Source organism: Gordionus sp. m RMFG-2023, chromosome 4 (genome assembly GCF_954871325.1).
Source record: "Gordionus sp. m RMFG-2023 chromosome 4, tfGorSpeb1-WG-v2, whole genome shotgun sequence".
NCBI classification, from domain to species: domain Eukaryota; kingdom Metazoa; phylum Nematomorpha; class Gordioida; order Chordodea; family Parachordodidae; genus Gordionus; species Gordionus sp. m RMFG-2023.
In genome coordinates, this window is record NC_088778.1 from 6,319,197 (window position 1) to 6,341,775 (window position 22,579).

General features: G+C 28.0%; 1 protein-coding gene across 1 annotated transcript; it reads left to right on the top strand.

Annotated features, from left to right (window-relative positions):
- The first annotated feature begins 714 nt into the window (after nt 1-714).
- Nucleotides 715-11,280, top strand: LOC135928236 (uncharacterized). The gene is made up of 3 exons (XM_065464640.1): nt 715-925; nt 8,240-8,296; nt 9,149-11,280. The coding sequence occupies exons 1-3, from the start codon at nt 871-873 to the stop codon at nt 11,143-11,145; spliced, it is 2,109 nt and encodes a 702-aa protein (XP_065320712.1). The 5' UTR covers nt 715-870; the 3' UTR covers nt 11,146-11,280.
- The last annotated feature ends 11,299 nt before the right edge of the window (nt 11,281-22,579 follow it).

Sequence of the window (22,579 nt, forward strand, 5' to 3'; positions counted from 1 at the left end):
AATTATTAAATTCAAAATAATTCCATATTTCACCACGGTTGATGTAACTTTCATATAAAAAGCGTTTCATATAAAAATGGAAAGAAATAAAGAACTGCGAAATATATATTTTTTATAATTTAATTATTATAACAATAAAATTATATTGAATTGAGTATCTTTAGCAAAATTTCGAGAATTTTTTCCAAGGAAATTAATAACCCGATAAATGTTTATTTTTTTAATATGAATTATATCAAAAATTATTTTTAAAAATTGTTTAATATTATTATAAAGTCTATCTAAGTAAGAAGTCAAATGGATATCGGTATATTATTTTTTAACACTTATAATTTATAATTTATAATTTATTATATAATAAAAAAAATTGGGTTATGTTTTTTGTTTTAGAACATGCCTTTTTCCGTGTACACAAAGTAGTTCTTATAATTATTTATTGATTTTATATCAATAGATAATTTTATAGTAATCTTCTTTTTTTATTCTTTCACCGAAATCTAAAATTTTTGTTTAAAATATAAAAAAAATCTAAATTTTTTATTATTATTATTATTATCGATTAGAATATTATATAAAATTATAATATTATTTATAAATATTTTTTGTTTGACATAGATATTTTTAATATTTTAATTAAAATAAATAATGATAATTTTAATTATAGTAAAAAGGATAAAAAAAATATTTTTTTAAAGTGTTTTATGGCTAAAAATTTATTTATCACCACCCTTATAATTTTGCGATCTTATTTGAAAAAAAAACCTAATATATTGGCAAGGAAGTAATAAAAAATCGCAACATTATTAATATTTTGATAAATGGGACAAAAAAAATAGTATAAGGAAAAATTGGAGGCGGCCAAGTTCGTAGATGGAATCAAGCCACCCAGTGGCCTTTATCATGATGGAAAGTCTGGAAGAAAGTCGTAAGATCAATTTTATTCATTAATATTATCTTAATATTACTTTTCTTTTCTAAAAAGGACCTATCTCAGGTAAAAGTCTTTGAGGGCATTCAGTCCTGTCTCTTTTGATTTGGGTCCAATTAGAACCCAATAGCTTTCGGGTCCTTTTTGAACCAAAGAGCCAACCTTGATCTTTGGAATTCTAAGAGTTGGGACAAATCAAGGAAACCAGTAACTACTTTTAAAAATTTATAGTAATCATAACTGGAACTTATTCTACTTCTTCAAAAAAACCAAGTGTAACTCATTGGCTTACCTAAATTGCAGGCCTTTGGCTTTTACATTTTTTATGTAATTATTTTAATAATTCACACCTTTTTTTCTCTCCTAAAAATTTTGAATTATAGTAATTATTAAAAAAAAAAAATTATTATAACTTTTACTTATTTTTCTTTCAAATTATTGTTTGTGGAGGGGGGGGGGAGAAGGGGATAGATTGAAGAGTAGGGGGGGGGGGTGTAGGAGGGAAATTTTAACTAGCGAAAATGATATTCACGGGGTGCAACTAATTTATTTGTATATTGTTTCAAAACACCCTAGTCAGAAAAAATGATTTTTGGACCGATCCGGAAAACTTGTTCAAGACATTTTTACGTGCTGTCCGAAGTTTTGAAACACTTTTAAAGTTGATAATTGTACAAATTTACGTTGTTTTGCCGGGCCCGACAACTTGAACAAAATATTTTTTTTTTCTAGGTAAAAATAATTAGAAGCCTAACCCGAAACCCCGATATTAAATTTCGGGGCTGGCCCGGGGTAATTCATGTAAAAGTATTTGAAAATTTTTTAATTTTTTAAAAAAGAGCCGGAACATGGAACCACGGTAACCGAGTCGAATCTAAGAACCGGAACTAGAAATTATTTTCTGAAATTTTGATTTTTGAACAAATTGTTTGTACATAGAACAATATTTTAATATCCTTACTAGTAAATTGGATATTTACAAGTCACAAATATGATAAATTAAAAATGATGTGGCTAAACATTTTAAATTTCGATGGTAAATTACAGAGTTGTTAAAGGGTCTAGATACAAGTATCTAGATCCTGTATATAGATATAAAAATATGGTATCTGTATCTAGATAGATTTTTGATTAAATAATCTGTATCTAGATATTATCTTAGACGTTGTATCTGTATCTAGATCCATTTAAAAAGTATCTTTTAACAACTCTGGTAAATTATCATAGTTTTTGAATTATTTTGCAAAAATTAATGCAATTGAAGGAAGGGGGGTGGGGGATACCGTCGATATCTTTCAATTAAATTTGATATATATATGTGTGTGTTAGCCGCGGCAATGGTTTTTCTGGCAATTCCTTATTTTTTCAACTTTTGCAGGTAAACTTTGAGTCATTTACAATTGTAAAAACAATATAAATAATATTAAGTTCGAGTTCATGGCAAAATTGTCTGAAATTCATAGGGTTGGTCTTCTAAACATGCTGAAATATACATTACCGGTAAGATCAGATTTTTAAATTTTGAAAGACGCGCTCAAAGAATGATTTAAAATTGAAAAAATAACACATTGCCGCTAACATATAATAATAAAAAAATTTATACTATGTGATATATATATATAATGTATAAAGTAAAGTTTTAGATGGAAAAAAATTAAAATAATCAAATAGTGATAATATTTCGTATTGGGGTATGGAATTTATAGGAATTCGCGATTAAACTCAATTTAAAATTGTTTACTGAGTAACCTGAGAAATGCATTCCACCACGCGCGGAATATTTACCCTATAAATTTCAGGACAATATCCCAGAAATTAAGCATCCGCTAATAGATGTCTAGTATCATCTATGAGTAGAAATCTTTAGGCTTGCCCTAATATAATATAATCGACCACTATATATATATATTGCTTTTGATTCGTGTAAGATAATTTGAAACGTTTTATAATAAGATATAATATATATTATTTTTTTTCCTTTATTTTTTGTAAAATAATATTTTTTTTATCGGGAATCATATTAGATAATACGCATTTTCGTTTGCTTATTTATTAACTAATACTAATCCTTTATTATATCTGAATTCGATATCATTAATATTATAATCTTTTTATTTTAAAAAAAAGTAATTTATATTTTCAAAGAGTATAAACAATATATAAATTGAATTTCTCTTTTTTATTTTGCAATTTACTAGAAAGTAAGATTATTATAATAATATGAATATGCATTTAACTATTTTATTAGTATATATTATAAAACGAAAAATTTTTTTTTTTTTGATTGAGTATAATAAGATAAACTTAAGCTGTTGCTGGCTGATCCAATTTTTTTTTCACCCATCCGATATTTTATGATGATATTTATACAAAACCGATCCGATAACTGATACCTACTCGACAACTTACAAATCCGATAACTGATATCAGGGATCCGATGATTTAAATTGATTTATATTAACCTTCTATTTATTAATGTTGTAAATGTTATTTCAAAAAAAAACGCGTTACTCGTTACCTTTGAAAATAGGAACGCGTTACAGTTACTCGTTACCTTATGAAAAAGAAACCCGTTACTATTCAAAAAAAAGATGCGTTACTAGTTACTTAAAAAAACACTAAATATTATATATAAATTATTCTTTTACTTATTCACCCCCCCCCCCGCCCTTCATAGATAATAAAAATAAAATGATCCAAAATATCATAAATTTTTACAAATTCTTTTTTTGTAATATTTTTATTTATTTCTAATAACAATTAATTTTCAAAATTTTGATCAGGTATACATGAAGAACTTTGGTGGTTGATCTGAATTAAAAACTCGGCTTAAATTATTTATAAAATTTAAAATAAAATATATTTCCTTTTTTTTTCAAGAATAAATTTTTAAAAAATAAATAAACGCATTACTTGTTTTACCTTTTGAAACAAGTAACGAATGGCATATTTTTTTTCCTCAAAAAAGGTAACGCCATTAGTAACGACGTTACTTTATAGCTCACCGATTTATTCATTTATTACTAGGTAAATTATAAAAAATTAAAAAATATTACCAAATTATAGTAATAACAAATCCATAAAATAACCCAAAATAATGATAATATCGGATCGGTTTTTTTTAAATATTGGCTAGTCCGATATTTTTAACCTATATATATATATATATATTGGCCAGAACCGATTTGATATTTAATATTGGCACAACCTAAGTATAAACTATCTAAAAAGTAGGGATATTTTTTTATGAAAGTATAAAATGAATGAAAATTTCAAAGTAATTTACAAAGTGTTCAAAAAAAATTGTTGTGTTTCTGGGGTTTATTGGATTGATGGAATACGAGGAATGGAATGGGGCAGAATCGATTGGACTTTTCCTTTTAAGCTCCTATTCTCTTATTTGCTTTCGCTAAAAAGTCAAATAACCCAAGACAATTATTTCATTTTATTTTTTTTTAAACCCTATAATAAGCTATATATAATGGAATGAATAAAGAAGGGTTCAGTTAGGGATTTCAACTACGTATCCTTAACTGTAAGAACAAAAAAAGGTAATAATTTTAAAAATCATCGATTAAAAATAGCCAAAAGCCAAATGGAGTCACTAATGTAATAAACATAATAATAGAGGGGGATATAATTATAATCGCTAATTGCGTTAATGATATTGCGAATAATAGCTTAGTTTAATATATAATGGAAGGCTATGATGGGCGGGTTTCGGCACCGCGAGCGTCCGTTCATAATTTTATTTTCTTTATATTTATCCGCCACCGTTGTTCATACGGCTTATCTTAGTATCTTAGTTAGGCATTCCCCTAAAGGTGACACAAAAGGTGGCAGCAAAGAGGTCAGAAAAATCGATAATTATATAATTTTTTTTTTTAAAAAAATTAAATTTAATCAGTATACCAAAATGGAGACTAGAATGACATAAAACATGTTCTAATTCTAAAGACTGATTTCGTTTTTTTAACAAATCTAAATTCTTGTCTTGAAGATCGGCAAATATTTTAGGAAACAGCATTGTAACCTTGCCCGATTTTGTTAAAATAATAATATAAAAAATAATTCAATTTTTTTGAAATTTATAAAACTTTAAAGCAAAAATGCAGATATTTTGGAAAAATTAGGGAATGCAACAATTTGTTATGATCATATTTATGATTTGATACTAAGGAAGCAGGCAATGCAATCCACAGTTGCCCATATGGAATGTTGCCAGAATAAATGAAAAATATTCAAATTTTAAAGATGGAAAATTAATGAATATACTTACACATATATGTCATAATGGGATATGGAATCATTGGGGATTCGGAATCTCTCGATTTTAAACCCTTTGCCGAGCGAGGGCGACTTAAAAAATTCAAAATCCGATTTATCCGGAAATATATTGTAGCATGTGTAGAGTATTTACCCTATAAATTTCAGTCAATTTCCGCCCTAGACATTTTAGTATTTTTAAAAAAATAATTTATATGAAAAATCTATTTAAAAAATTAATTTAAAACTAGGAGTAGTTCTAAAGTTCATGGCAAAGCTGTTTAAAATTTAGAGTTTTGGGTATAGTCTATACATGCTGAAATATAATTCCTGTCAAATCATTAAAATTCGCCCTTAGTAAATGATTCAAAATTGAGAGATTACGAATCATCATGGATTCCATATACCAATATGCAGAGTTGTTAAAGGATCTAGATACAAGTATTTAGATCCTGTATCTAGATATAAAAATGTGGTATCTGTATGTGTATCTAGATAGATTTTTGATTAAAATATCTGTATTTAGATATTATTTTAGACGATGTATCTGTATCTAGATCCATTTAAAAAGTATCTTTTAACAACTCTGCCAATATGACATATATATTATATTTGACACGATAATAATATATTTTACAAGTATGATTATAAGTTTAATAGATGCTCTCTTATTTATAGTCACAGTAATCTTCAGTATATTGTTATTTTTAATTATAATGAACCAAATTTTAAGGTAATAATTAGTGATGTTAAAAGTTACTTTTGAAACATAACTAGTTACAGTTACTAGTTACATTGGCAAAAACATAACTAGTTACAGTTACTAGTTACATTTTTACAAAAGTAACTAGTTATTAGTTACAGTTATTTTCAAAAGTAACTAGTTACTTACTTTATACATCATTCATATGCGCATTATTTATTTATTGAATGCATTTATTTAATATAAAAAAAATTAGGATAAACAAAGTATAATCAGTTATTTAAAATAATATACAATTTATTTATATAAAAAAATTTCGCAAAATTGAATATTTACATCGAATATAAAAATATATATTTGCATTGAAAAAAAAACATTTATTTTTCATAAAAATTAGAATCTAATAAATGTTTATTTGCTTTTAACAACAATTAATTTCAAAGTTATTATCTAGGAGACGTGCTCGTTTATCTCCAAAAATGAGCTTACCTAGACTGAACAAGCGCTCTACGGGAGCACTTGATGTTAGAACAACATTATATTTAATAAAGAGTAATTTTAACTTTGGAAAATCGTTATATAAAGAATAAGTGTTGTTATTAAATTTGATGTTTTCTATAAGTTCATTATCCAGAATATTTTGGCGCATTAGGTCAAAAAATCCAACTACATCAAGTGATGTTGGTTTTGAACATGATTCATTCGTCTGGGATTCACTTTGAGGTATTAAGGTATTTATTAAATTATAAAATTTCCTCCTTTTTTTGCTTTATTCCTTTCTTGCCTAATCCAAGGCCAGTCAGTTTTAAATAAAGGGCGAAGAATTGCAGCAATGATGTTGTCATTATCATAAAGATTATTAAACCTATAACATGATATTTTTGTTAGACTTGGTTCTTGTAAGTAATGATTAATAATTTAATATTAAATTCTAAAATAATCTGTCTTTGTTTTTCCTTATACTAAATTTAAAATTTTTTTTATTACGTATGATATGAAGTTCCAATGCTTGTTACTTGACGGAAAAAAATATATTGTGCTACATTTGTAAATAAATATAATATTAAAATTTATTAAATTACTTTTTGCTTACAAAATTATGAAGCCCAGCAGGAATGTAACAATTTAAGTTAAGAAAATCAATTTGAACGGGAAATTATAACAATCAGACATTTTCACAAAATTTTAAATTAATAAATTTAATTTAAAAAATAAATTTAATTTAAAATTAATTTATCACAACATATTAAAAATAAAATTAATTATTTGAATATATCTTTAAAAGTAACTAGTTACTTTTGGCAGTTACATTTCAAAAATTATAACTAGTTACAGTTACTAGTTATAATTTTAAAAATATAACTAGTTACAGTTATTTTTTAAGTTACAGTAACTAGTTACCTTAACATCACTAGTAATAATCTATTGAAGAGGCAACAAACTTTTTCTTAAACCTAGTAATAGTCATTATTCATTATATGTAGCGGACAAAATAATATCGGGAAGAGCTTATTTATAGGTTTTTATACTGTAATTTTATCATTAATTTTTAAAAAATAATACATTAACCAGTATATTCAATGTCGTGTGCATATGAATGAAAGAAAGACTAAATAGAAGGGAAAGATAGGAAAAGTAGATGTGAAAGATTGTGATATTATAATACAAAATTTTTTTTAGAATATAAAAACTTAAATTTTTCTCATCAGACCCATTTATCGTCTAAGGTAAAAAGCAAGGATTTTCAGAATTTTCTCTCTATACACTAAATTTTTAACAGATATTTTTCAAATGTATCGATATGCAGATACATTGTCTGCATATAAAATCTGCATAATGCCAAAATTGATGTGAATTGAATCAAATATCATCTTCATTAAAAAAATTAATTTTCAATTTTAATTGTCGGTATGAATGTTGTTCATTTTAATAAAATAGGATGAAACTGATAAAATCTTGATACAAATTTAATATTTAAAGAAATAAATGGTCGATTCTACATTTATAATTTAATTTAGAATAATAATATAAGAGAACTAAAAGTATTTGTGTTTATTTGAAATAATAAGTATAAATACAAGCATTCGTTATACAATCAACCTTGGATACATTTAAAAATGTATCTATAATACGGATACTTTTATTAGCATGAAGAAATTTAAAAAAATTTTTTTATCTGTATTTGACAATTCTGCTATACACACATATCATACTTATTGTTATATTTTATTTATATTATCATTCCACCTAATCTAATCTAATCTCATATTAAACTCGAGTTATTAAAAGATAGAATAAAATTGTCTAATATTATTAAACATTTTATATAATAATATTGTAAGCTACCTTCGATTACGTCAAATTCTCTAGAGACACTAATGTCGCGCCAGCTTCTAACAGTAAAAAAAAAATAATAATAATTTAAACTTATTTCCAATAGTTGTTTATTTTCGTATATAAAAAAAAATCATCTCTTTACAGATTTACTTAAGGTGTTTTTTGAAACTTATGAATAATGATATGACAATATTTTTTAAAATGGTTAATAATGTAATGTTGTTAATTTAATTAGGCTCTATATTATAAGGCAACATATTTATAATAAGAAAATGAGCTTCTAAAATGAATGGTAAACTAAATAATAATATACACTGAAGAAAAGTATAATATTGATTATTAAAGCTTTTTTTTTCAAAAGGAATTGGGGGGGGGGGGGGGTGGTAGAAGATGAATTTATTTGTTAAGGCATCGGAGTCCCTCCCTACTTTTTATTGGTTTTTCCTAAGATTAAATTCTAGACAAATTTTTAAAATTATACGCGGAACACTCTATGCCTCAGCTGAAAATAGTTGAATTTGAAAAAAATATCCGGACCGAAATGGGTTCTAGAATTTTCTAATAAAGCCGGCCCTGACAAATTTATTTTTTAAAAATAAGTTTAGAATTTATCAATTAACCAGTTTGAAAAGATCACGCGATGGGATCATTTAAGCATTCATTCGCTTCCACAGCTTTTTTTTGAAACCATTAAACGATATTTTAATCATAGATGGCAACAAATGTTCTATTAGCGAAATCTCTTTTCTAGCTAAAATATTGAGTTAGCCGTTTTTAGAAATAGGCTCGAATTGAGCCGTTCTTTAACAACACTGGATGAGATCTCTACAGGACTCCGGTGATAAAATATACTATAAAGTAATTTATTATAATATTAAAATTATTCACTTTAAAAAAAAATAAAATAAAATAAGGTTATCGCTTGATTAAGTCGTGGGTATTGGACAAGAACAAATTTTCACGCAACAAATCCATCAAACTGGATGGCAAATCGAGGAGTTGCGATGATAACATTACACCCCTCAATTGCGCCGCTCCGGTAGATACCCGTAAAATAACGGCATTAGTCCAAACTGGTATCAAAAAGAAATCGAAATCAAATCGTTCAAAATCTAAAAACGAAGTGAATGTAAATATAGGTGTCGCAACAACTCCTGATAATAAGAATTCGAGGGAAATCGTAAATTCACCGTATGATGCATCTAATGATATATCTGACGATGTGATGACACTGGGCGACTCTTTCAAAAAGATTGACGTAGACAGGAGGATGAATAAACCTTATTTACTGAGACATAACAGTGAACATTCCGAATTTTTAGATAAAACTTTACCCATTGACGCCTCAAATCCTGCCGTAGCACGCAATAAAAAATCGCATTCACTTCCCTTTCAAAGCGTTAACCATGATCTTGAATCAAATGACAACTCTTTTGACACCTCTGGACAATTGAGCGCCATTAGGAATAAAGAAATAACCCCATCCAACATCGAGTGGAAAAATTATAATCATATGTTGACGAAAGGAGATATAAATGGGCTTAGCCTATTAATGGATAAGCAAAATTATAAGCGCATTATCGACGAATTAAGAACCCGATTGGAAAAAAAGATGACGGACGATAAACAGGCGGAACATGATCACTTATATGAACACTGGAAACAAAATAAAGGCCACGACCCGTTTGAGCCCGAAATAAATTACAAACCTGATGTGAATAATAATAATAATAATAATTTTGGTGAAAAATACCTTTTTAACGCTTATGAAAAAATGCCTCATGAAAGTGAGAAATCTATTTACAATACCGACATTTTGAATGATGTCTTCGAAAGTGGAACTCGAGGCATTACGAATGAAAATATTTCCATGGTTCCATACCCATCTTCCTACATGCCCAGACCAATTTTGTTTTACCAACCCGATCTTTATAAAACCCCAAACATGGCGAATATTGCAATCAATAATAATTATGCTACGAACGACGATGTCATCAATTTTAATAACCATTTACCTTTACCCAGCATCCCAGCTATTGATCTAAAGGATCCTCCAAAAATAAACGATTCAATTTTGCCCGTTTCAAAGTTTAGCCAAAGTAACGATGTTATCGATGCCAGTAAGCAACGAGATATTTCGACTAAAAATAATGAAGATCGATGTCTTGCTACTGATTCAGTTAATAACCCAAATAGAATTCTCGATAGCGCGTATTCCCAATACAAATCTCGCAACTTCTTCTCGGCGAACACTAACTTAATTGGACAGACGTCTTCCGCTTTCATAATAAGTGGTTTCCAGGTTTTACCTGACACGAATATAGAAACGTTAGAGTCTATATGGACAAACTGGAGCGGCGCGGTTTTGTTAAACAATATCTCCCCGAAGACCTTTAAATTGAGGGAGATGCTCTTGTTTAGAAACATCCAAAAGTGCCGCAACAATCAACAAATTTTACAAGATATGACGGAGGAAGAAAAAACTGCGGACACAATTAAACCTGTACACTCTTTCGTTACTTCGAATGAGCCATCGACGGAGAGTACACATTCGATGGTTCCTTTAAACGTGGACGACCCTTTTCAAGATTCGATATTTGACGCGTTACATTTGAGCCAAAGTATCATCGATTTTTATAAGAAAAGCCAATGCGCTCCGGTTTCAAACCTTTCATTCGACATTCATCGTCCCGAACCACGGAGGTCAGAAGTGGGTGGAATAAAGGAGGACCTTTTACATAAACAGGACATAGTTTTCTCTTACGTTTTTGTTGCTCATTTCGAAAATTTGATATCTAAAATGGTGTCGGCCCTTAATTTTATAGAAGATTTCAAGTTCAAGACTTGCAAGGGAAGCATCTCGTTGTACAAAACTGTATCTCAGTTTCAGGAAACCTTCGAAAGATCATAGTACCTGATTTAGAATTATCTAGATAGAAATATTAATCTTTTTGAAAAAGGTTTTTTCGGTGCAAAAATGTACATTTAAAAAAATAATAATTAAATATATTTTAGGTGTTTTTAAAGCAATACTTCTTTCACTTTAATGCCCACAAAAATTCAATTTCAAAGAAGAAAATAAAAATACTATAGATCTAAATCAAATTAAATGAAACTCATCTAGAAAAAAAATATAAATATATTCATATTATAACTACCTCTATATTATATCTATATTTGCGATCTAACATTTTGAAGAATAGTTTATGTAGTTAATTACTATTTATTTAATTTATTTTATTTTTTTTTAAAAAAAGAGAAGATATATGATTGGTTTCAAAATCTCATAACAATAATTTTAATTACTAATATTCTAAAATCGATCAAAATTTCTATTCAAAGCTCCGGGGGTTAAAATTTATTCTTTTCAAACTATAACTTTAGTGTAATCGTTTAATAAGTCTTTTAACTGATTTGTGGACCCCTTATATAGCCCATACCAAAAAATATTCGGTCACGTTTGATTTAAATATTTATTTTTTTTTAAAATAGTATCTTAAAATTTTTATAAAACTTTTATTAAAATAAAATATTTATGATATTAATTGGACAAAAAAATTACTAATTAATTAATTAATTATCTTATTAGGAAATATCTAACTATTTTTTAAAAAAAATCTGACTTTTCACCTTCTTACCCCTAATCTCTTACCCCTACCCCGCTCACAAAATTAATAACCCTCCACCCCACCTCTGTCTCCCCTTAATTTCAATAGATCTTGCGTTATACTCAACCCCCATGATAGAATTCTCTACGCTTATGATCAGATGTTTTGTTTCCCCAGATTTGTATATTAGATAATAATTTTGCTACTATTTCCTCAAATTCGGCCAGTGCCATTTTTAGCATTTAATAAAGTGCAAAATTTTAATTAATATGAATGCCGGATTCATTTAATTTTCTTACAGACATGATTTTAAACGCTAAAATTTAGCTGACTAGACATGTGTGAAATGCCAATCTGCTATAATATGCTTAGTGTTGTTATGTCCCATAACTCAATTCCAATAAAGCTTAGCCAGGCTTTTAACCTAAAAAATAGACTGTCTAAGTAAATTTAAATATTGGAACAAATTCTTTAGGATAAAAACTTGACAGAGTCATTTTGGAATTGGTTAAAGTTAGGTGATTTAACAACACTAAATACTTCAGCCGAGGAATAGATGATTCCCACTATTTTTCTGAAGAAAAGTTAGTCGATAAATTTTAATTTAGGATCCTATCTCTTTAAGCAAGTTTTTTTTATTTGCCTAACAATTTCATGGAAAAATAAAACTGCTGATAAATTTTGGTTTTTAAAAAAAAAGATTATGTAAGTAAATGATGTTTTTTAAATAAAATTTATTAATATATTTAATTTTTTTTTTTTTTTTTTTAATTATTAAAAATTTTATTTTTTTTTTTATAATAATTTAAATTTTCATTATAATAAATTTTAATATATTTAAAAATGTTTGAAAAATATATAATAATACTATTTAAAAAAAAGAACGGAGATGGTGTGACGCAGGTAAACAAAAATGAAAAAGGGACGTAAGCGTTGTCTATGATAGCTCTTTGGCTAGAAGGCTACCATTGAAACTGATATAATTAGCTTTGTGAATCGCTATGGATAATCGTTGACGAAGAAAAAAACCCTCTCGAGGTTCTTCTGAGAGTTTGCTGATTTGTGATCCTAAGTTTTTGAAAAATGCTAAGGCGAGTTTGCCGAAGGTGCCAAGAGTGGTTGATATGATTGGGATGAAGCAATGATCGTTTATTATTTCTATGTATTTAGAAATTTTAAGTTGTTCCTTCTGGTCAAGGATGTTGATGGCGTGGTTGGATGGGGCCAAGGGGTCAATACAGGAATAGTCCCATACCAAAAGTTGGCCTCTCCTCCATGGGATTTGAGAGATCCCATCAGGACGTTTACCGTCAGATCTAAAAAGACCCTGTGGTTCTAACGTGGAAGGAATTTGGGCGGATTTCAGAGCATGTTGGATGATTGTATTACATTGCTTGTGTCCGATGAATCGTCCATTGCAGGAACGACAATGTAAACTATGTCTACCCTTCGAGTCAACTGGCGAGTTGCACCCTGAGCAGATGTGGGGGTGAGTGATGGAACAATTTAGACCAATGCCGATGGCATGGGTAAATTCATTGTTGGATAGTTGAAGCTGAAGATTGGTAGATGGGATGGCCTCAAGAAACTCATGTCCCGTACCATTGAGCAAGGAAGAGAATGCGGTCGTTGCATGCTAGATAAGAGAGTTTCAACGCAGCGAGCAACCACTGGTGCATCCCAGTCTTTCTGTTTATGGGTTGTGGGGGGATGAGAATCAGCATTGATCCTTGTTTTCCAAATATCCATAGCCACGATTAAGGAAAGGTCTTCTTTAGAATTATGGGCGGTGGTTATTGGCTTTGTCAAGAGACTACTCGATATGAAAGTAATTGTTGCTAAGTCAAGTGGAGATCTGATGCCGAGACCACTTAATTTGGTTGGAAGAGTTGCTTGGGCCCAAGCGGTTTCGTTGAATTTGATATTTACTATTTTTTCGGTTAAGTCCTTTATTCCTTTTTCGTAAGTTTGGAGAGGAATAGGCTATTTAAAAATTGGTGTTGACCGAAGTGCGTAAAGAATTCTTGGTATAAAAAAGAAATTTTTTAGCAAAAAAAAGGACTTGTGTGATGGAAGAAGTGTAAAGATGTCCTCCAGTTTAAGGAGTATGTCAAGTGTGGAATAAGATAATTAAAAATCCTTAATATATTTTATAAAAAGTAGTTATATATATCACGTATATCAGGCACTCCGGAAAAAGAATCTAGATACAGATACATTTTTTATAAAAAAAATGGGTATTAGATATAGATACTAGTATCTTATCCAAAATATCAAAAAGATATAGGATGTATGATATCCTAAATACATGACACTTTATAGAATTATCATTACCAATTAAATTTGAATAGTCAAGAATAAAATACAATTTTTATTATTTATTGGTGAAGAACAATAAATTCGCATATAATAAGTAATTAATAAAATATTTAATGACGAGTTAATTATAATTATTTATTATTGGTTTTAGCCCATTAAAGAACGCTGAAATATTAATCTGCAAAAGTGTATTTAAAATTGATTAAATCAAATTATTATTTTTTAAGATAATCAATTTTTAAATATAATTTATCATTAAGCCTTTGCCGTTTCGGCATATTCAACATTGTACCAAAACTGAATAACCTTTCAAATGGAGCTGATGAAGGTATTGCAATATTATATTTTAAAAAAATTTCCTTAATGGAAGGATGATAATTCAGCATTTCTAATGTATTTCGTCCATCTTTTAAAGATAATAAAACCTCCAGCTCAATGTTATTTGTATTTTTTGAACTCAGCAACATTTATTACACAAAAATAATCATCATTTTCTTTATAAGATGTCAAATCAGGTGTTATAGTTTGAGCTTGATTGTATAATATTGCTACTACATTTAGGGCTTCTATATCTATAATATATTTTGAAAGTATTTTTTTTTATTATCCGATTCAGCCCATAAGTTCTTAAAATATGGAAGCTATAGTGATGCCGAAAGCTTCATTATATAAATCAAAATAGCAAAAAATTTTCCCAACATTTGTCCATACCTTTCTTGGATTTTAATAAAGGTAGACAATGTCGTAAACTTTTTTAAGTTTATCTGATTCCCTTTTAAACACAAATAGTACGGGCAAAAATTTCCCATAGAATGTACTACTCTGTCCTTGTAGTTTGTCTAATGCATTTGCTAAAGGGCTACCTCCTAATATAAACAATATCCGCTTCCTTAAAGATGGGACAATCAATTGTTTCAGCTAAATTTAAATGTGATTTATATTTTAACAGTAAAGTCATACTATCATATTTCACCTGGGATATGCATAGAACTTTCAGCTCATTACCTTCTGTTATCTCCCTTATCTTTTCAGAAGATTTAGGCTTTACACATGCATTCCATAATTTTGTACATTTTTACATTACTCCATAATTAATCCCTGCAAGATTCCTTGATTAAGATCTTCAGAAAGTAAACAGATGAACAGAGCTTTAAGACATTTCACAATATAAATTACATCAATTAATTACAGGCTGTTAAGAAAATTAGTATAGGCATAGACATAGCTAGCGCTGTCTTGCCAAATATTTAACAAAGGGCTCCGCTAAAAAAAATTCCTCAAATTTTAATTCATATTTAGTTCAAATTTATTTTTTATCGTAAATTGAAACTTTGAAAAATATTTGCACTGTAAAATGTTTTATATATATTAAAATCTAATAAATTCCAAAAATATCGTTGATTATCGCTTTCATTTTTTTAAAATCCCATGATAAATAAGTGTTTTTTCCATTTATTATGGTTAGTGAGCGTAAAAAATTCATAGTCCATTTTTATTAAAGAATTTGAAAGCAAATTGGAGGTCAGGCTTAGTTGAAGTAGCCAGTACCCCCCCCCCCCAATGCCAGGAGAGTATAAAAAAAATATAGGATTTGACCAATCAAATTTTAAAAATAAAGGAGAAAAATAATAATAAAAAAATTGATTAAAAAAGAGTTAAATTGAAGAAAAATGACTTCCTATTGAAGTTAATTGGATCCCGATAAATTCGAGTTTACATTAGTGTTGTTAAACGGCTTGATTTTTAAAAAAAGGGCTGACTAATATTTTGCCAAAAAATATTACGCCCCAAAGCTCATTGGCCGAAAGGTTTGGAACATAAAATGTCTAGGCTTGCTTAATATTATATTTGGCTTTTAATTTAAAATTGTGCTAAATAGAGCCTTTTAACAACACTAGTTATATCGGAAAAAAAAGGAAAATTTCTAATTTTTTAAAATAATTAAGAAAATTAATTTGATTCAATCTTATTTTTCTTATTTTAAAAACTTACAATGTCATTCATTTCCTCGGTATACGCAAAAACAAGTCATTCTTTTTGTTGTTATTATATTTTCTTAAAATTAAAAAAAAATTATTAATCTTTTAATTTATGTCTTCCCTTCATTTTCAAATTTCATAATTTTTTTTATAAATAATTTTTTTCTAAACCTGATAAGTTTTTCTAACCAAATGTTATATAAAAAAATATTAGAATTTATCAGAATTTAAAAATACACTTTAGTTGGAAAGAGTTATTAGACTTTTCGGTATCGATTTTATTAGCTACATAACAAGAATTTCAGTTTATAAGATAATATTTACTGCTAGAATCATTTTTTTTGAGGGGTTTTTAAATGCTAGGTTTTATTAGGCTAAAAATAGTATAAAATAGGCTGAAATGTACTGTGGGTAAAGCTAGGCCTGCCTTCGAATTATTTCTTTTGTTAGGTTAGATTATTAATATATGAAATGTTATAATTTCATTAATTATAAAACAAATATAATATAAATCTCGTATAATAATGTTCTGTATTCAGTGTTGTGGAGCCATATTGTCTCCTGTCCTCCAGTGTTTCAATTGTATCAATATTTAATGAGAATTTCTTTTAAAAAATTAATAATCAATCATCGAAATTGTTCACTTATTTTAAGCCGGAAATTTGATACGGAAGTCAAAAAAATAATAAATAAAATAATTGAAATCTGTCAATTTAAAGTCATTTGTTATTTTTAAAATCAAATTTAAAGAAATGATTTTACATTTTATTAAAAAAAAAATTTATGTGTTTGCGGAATATTTTCTAAACCCATTACAAATAATATTCTGCCATTTTAAAAAAAATATATTCTCGATAAAAATAATTCTGGAAATTAAAACAAATGATTTTATGGTAATAAATTGATAAATAAATAATCAAATTCATTTTAAAATTCATTTTTAAAACTTATTCGAAATTAAAATATTTTTATGGGTAGAAGTTGTTTAACGGCTCGTTTTAAAAACGGCTAACTCAATATTTCATCCAGAAAAATATTGCGCAAGAATTCATAGAAGGAACCAAGGTCTAGACATACATTTTCGAAATTTCGAGGCTTAAACATCATTTTTCTGGCTAATATTGATTTCGCCCTTTTAAAAAATCGGCTTAAAACGAGTCATTCAACACACTAGGGAAGGGTATTATTTCTATTAGGGACTTCATCCCCTAAACCCACCTTTTATTATTGGGTTTCGCCTATGGAAAATTCTAATTAGGGTTTTTGTTAATATCCCCCCCCCCTTTTGTTATTTTTGTCGCTTTTTTTTGAAAAAAATATGTGCAAAATCTAATCATCAGTTCCCTAAAGTTTGCCAAACGTTGGAATTAATTCTAACATCTAATGCTAATATTTAGTACTTTATTAGTAGCCATCAGAGATCTGCAAATCCTGGCTCAGTTTATTCCGTTCAAATTTTACTAAAAGTCATGGCTCAAGCCTGGACCGTGTAATATTTTTCGGACGAATTCTCTGGCCAGCACATTTTTAATGTTTATAATCTATATATATTTTTCTAATGTCAATTTAGGTTCTTGTATGACTTACAAAAACCTTTTTACAAATCAAAAAGTTTTTATTGATATCATTCTTGTGTTTTTAATTGGATCATATCATAAATAACTTATTTATTTAAATATTTTATTAAAGACAGATTAGTTTTTAAAATATAATGGAATAAACATATTTTTATTTTCAAATTAATTAAAATCCAAGATAGTAGCTTAAATTCCAAAAAATATATCAAACTTTTAATGCCCGGATTAAGTTGGTCCTACCTGGTAGCACTTAATATGAACCTTAAGCTAATTGTAACTCAGTATGCATTTTAGTTTGGTGCTTCAATTAGCGCGCCCAGCCCGAAAACTCACTGAAGAATTATGAATCAAATTCTAATCCCAGAAAAAATTTCAATTATCATTTTATTCCGGAGAAAACCTTATTTTATATTATTTTATGCTAGAGTCATACATATTTCTTCTAAATGTCTGACCCAGTCCACATCACAGATCTAGTGAGCATTAGGGGAGACCGGGTTAAAGCGATTGACGGGGTAACGTCAATAACTTTTTAGCCCTTGAAAAAGACCTAGTATATGGTGTGAGAGGATGTATTTTTATATCTAATTTCTTACCTATGTTCATTTTTCTGTAAAACCTTTCTGGCTTGACATATTTTGCCAAAAACCGTTTTTTATTTAAAAATTATAAAAATTACCCTCGAATCAATTTTGCTTTTAGCAAAATGGCTATTTAAAATTTTGCATACATGTTCCTTAAAGCAATGGCAATAATATAAATTTCATCGGAAATCTATAGCATAACTAGAAGTAGTTATGGAAAACGGTTAAGATTTTCCATCTGATTTAGGCAAAAACGTTAACGTTTATACCATATAGAGATATCTTGAGCAAGAAGGAACGTTAATAAATGTTCCTGTGCTATTTGAAATAAAATTTTAAGAATAGTCACAAAAGGAAAGTAATTGAAATGTACGATGTTCCTCAAAATGTGCCATTTTTGATACAATTTTTAAATTCCGTTATTGTATCTATGTACTTAGAAGTGATGAATAGATGTCAAAATTCCGACATTTTTAAAAAATTAAACAATGTTTCATTTTTATTTTATAGTTTATCCTAATGCTTACCATTTACCCTGGTTATGGGGTAAAATGGCCAAAATGGCACACTTCACATAATTAATCACAGCTCCTAAAGTATTATATTTATTTTGTAGACAAATTGGCTACATATAAATATATAAATTTCTCTGTTTTATGTTTAAAAATTTTAGGCCAAAAATGCAAAATGACAATCGTTTTACCCCGGTCTCCCCTTCACATGGTACAACTTTAAATTAAAATTCTTAATATATATATATAGAAAAGAAAAGGATGTTATTTAATTAATAAAATAAAAATCATAACTCTCACTCGGAAATGTTTTTTAAAATTCCCGGAAGACTTTCTATAACTGGCAGATGCTATGCTACATTTATAACTTCGACATCCCCCCTTAAGTTATTGACTATATCACCACCCCTACCCCTCCCAAAAATAATTTTTTATCCCTTTACCCCCTTAATCTATGCATAGAAAATCCATCTCCCTACCCTCCTTCCACCTATATTTTATTTCAATGATGTGGTAAAAGACCTTGTTGCACCTTACGATTGCATCTAATACTCAAAAAAATGTGACGAAAATGAAAAAGATTATATAATTTCTTGCTCCCTTTTTTGTTGAAATAAATGATATTTATTGTATATGAACATTTCCATATATTAAAGTATACAAGATGGGAACTGATTATTTTGTGAGGTAAAACTAATGCTAATGAATCGTTACTCTAAACTTGGAAATGGAAAAGGCCGCTACATTGCCTACCAAGAGGTAAGCGTCACGTCCAAGATATGGGCTCCTTGAGCGCGTCCCATCTAATTTATAGCGGTTTGGGGGAAAAGGTGTGATTTTTTATAAGTTAAAATATTTTTGAGAAATAAGCATTATTATAATATTTTCACGCACTCTTTAAAGGAAACGATAAATTTTCTAAGAATCATAATAATAAGAAGCGAAGTTTTTAGGACGGGGTGGGGATGGGGGGGGGGGGGGAGTTGGAAGGGGGAACATTAAAAGTGAATTATGAAAACAAATTTTATCCAAATCCCATTTTCCACGGGGAGATGGGTTCAACCCTTAATCCTTCTTCCCCATTTGTCTATATACCAATATTATAAAAGCATTGTGAAAATATATAATTTTTATCCTTATGTTTTTTTTTCATGGGAGTTTGGGTCATCCCCAAATACCCGAATACATTATACTGATATGACACCTGTTATAATTTTATGTATATTTGTTAATTAAAAAATAATTAGGGTTAAGGGTGAATATAAGTATCAGATTTTTTTTTTATACCATATTTATTTTTTATAATCGTTTTCTTTGTCAAACTTTTTTAAAAGATTATTTGGTTTATAATTTATTTTTAAAAAATAAAAGAAATAAAAGCAGATGGAAATCACGTTTGCTTTCTTTAACTCGAAATTTTAAAAAAATTTCAATTTTTTTTTTTAGGAGACGAAATGAAATATTTTAGCAGCTTTACCGATTCAAAAATTTGATTTATTTATTATTATCACAATAAAATGTTAAAGAGTTTTTTGGGAACTGAGTGGTGTATCCAGGATTCAATGGCGTGAGCAGAAGGATAAATAAAACTTGGCTCCCAATTATCTAATTATTGTTTATTCGAAGCAACGAAACGGAATATTTGATTTTACAATAGAAATTTATTAATTTCAACTTTTCAACGTTTCGATAATAAAAAAAAATTAATAAAAAAAATTTTAGCGCCATTTAGTATACATATTTTTTTAAAGTATATAATTACTACAAAGCACGTTATAAACATTTTAAATTCGCATTTTTAAATACTATTTTACGATGGCCCGGTATAAAAAAAATGTAATTTCCTCTAAGGAAGAATCCTTCCCCCCTCTAGACTCAAATGTAAAAAAATATTAAAGCTACTAATTAATCTGATTCTAAAAAGTAATAGCATATCTAAATTGGGGTCCAGGATATCCCACCTGGTCTTTTGTCTGATTTTTTTTTACATGTGCTATGGAAGGTTAAGGAAGAATCTCATCTCTGTTTATTCTGATGAGAGTTATTATAAACTGAGGGTAGAATTAATAAAAAAGCTTGAGGGACATTAGATAATATATTCACATAGGTAGCAACTTTTAGAGCTACTGACATCTGGTCAATTTTACAGCGAATTATTTTACATATATGATCAAGATTAATGGTCTTAAATTTTCTTACAAAATACAGGTAACGGAAGATGGCTATTAGAGGACACCAAATTTTTTAAATTTTATATTTAATATTTTAAATCAGGTTTAGAAATTATTCCACGTTTAAATCTTGGTATAAAACAAAGCAATTATTATGCCTAGCTATTTATAAAATGGCGATTTACTTATAATAAATTTTCCTAAATTGCATAGATATGTAAACGAATCAAGAATAATCTGTTTCACATTTTCATTTATATATCCCTTTCGAAATATTGATCCCTTTAATAACATTATTATTAATAGTGAAGGTCCCTATTTGCTAGATGCCAACTGTAATTTTGATGGTTAGGGGTAAAATATTATAGGGGAGACCGAGGGTAGTATTATCGGGGCAGGTCATTTCTTCTCGAATAATTATAAAACTAATAATATTTGATATTAGAAATTTATATTATTAAGTATATATTAATATGTTTCGCAAAAATATGCCCATGAAAAGTTTTAAATGCAAATTTAAATTTTGACTCATCACAAAAGTAACTTTTTAATTTTTCACATTTTTACTAATTAATTTTTATTGCACAAAATATTGACCATATTTATATGTTAATTTAATATCTTGAAATTAAATTTTTAAATGCGAGGACCGGGCAGGTTTAGACGGGGTGCGTATTAGTCATTTTTGGGAATTCTTTTGAATAAAAAAAATCCAACTGTATTTATAAGAACTCAAGTCATGGATAACAATATGAAAATGATTGAATTAAGTATTGTAAATTATATGACAGTTTTAAGTGGCAAAGTTCTTCCGGATGAAATATAGATGAACTTGGTAAATTTAACACATTTGCAATTTATTTTATTTATTCACTTATGATTGACATTTATATATGACATTTTTTTTTTGAAAAATCTAATAAAAATTGGACACTATGACGCGCGACGCTAAAAGGTAATAGGTACCCCGGGTATTTTTTATAATTTTTAAATTTTTATTTTTTTAAAATATTTTAAAATTAATATCTACCGTTAGTATATAATGTTTAGATATGAAATTTTGCTTCATCTTTTTTTTTATCGCACTTCAATTTTTTATGGACAATATAACCCCGGTCTGCCCTAATATTATTATAAATTTTACAATTTTTTTTTAGTTATCCATTTTTAAAAAAAAAAAGATTTCATTTTTGTTTTTATCGAGCTAATTTTATAATTGCGCAATTAATCGCAACAATTATATCCCCAACAAAAATGTGGCAACTCTCTTTTTTTTTGGCAAAAAATTAAATTTAAACGATATGCGAACTAATTGCTTTTTGCGAAAAAGAGCATTAATGTTGCTAGTGCCATACTATTATTTATATTGTTTTAATAACCTGGCAAAAATAACATAATGGACAATTGAAATAGCTCACCAGGATATATAATTTCCTAATATTTGATAGTTTTTTTAGATAAAACTGAGCTGGGCTTCGATAATATAATCATTATTTTTAGTCTCTAAAGCCCGAGCCGGGAGTTAGATAGATCTTGAAAAATGTGCAACAGGTCTAGACGGGCAATTTTTTTCAAATATTTTAAGTGGCCCTATC

What these genes read in the sequence shown, in the direction of transcription:
- LOC135928236 (XM_065464640.1), top strand. Translation starts at nt 871, where the DNA reads ATGGAATCAAGCCACCCAGTGGCCTTTATCATGATGGAAAGTCTGGAA. An exon ending in GGAAAGTCTGGAAGAAAGTC is followed by an intron (nt 926 to 8,239) that starts GTAAGATCAATT and finishes TAATATTGTAAG; the next exon opens with CTACCTTCGATTACGTCAAA. An exon ending in TGTCGCGCCAGCTTCTAACA is followed by an intron (nt 8,297 to 9,148) that starts GTAAAAAAAAAA and finishes AAATAAAATAAG; the next exon opens with GTTATCGCTTGATTAAGTCG.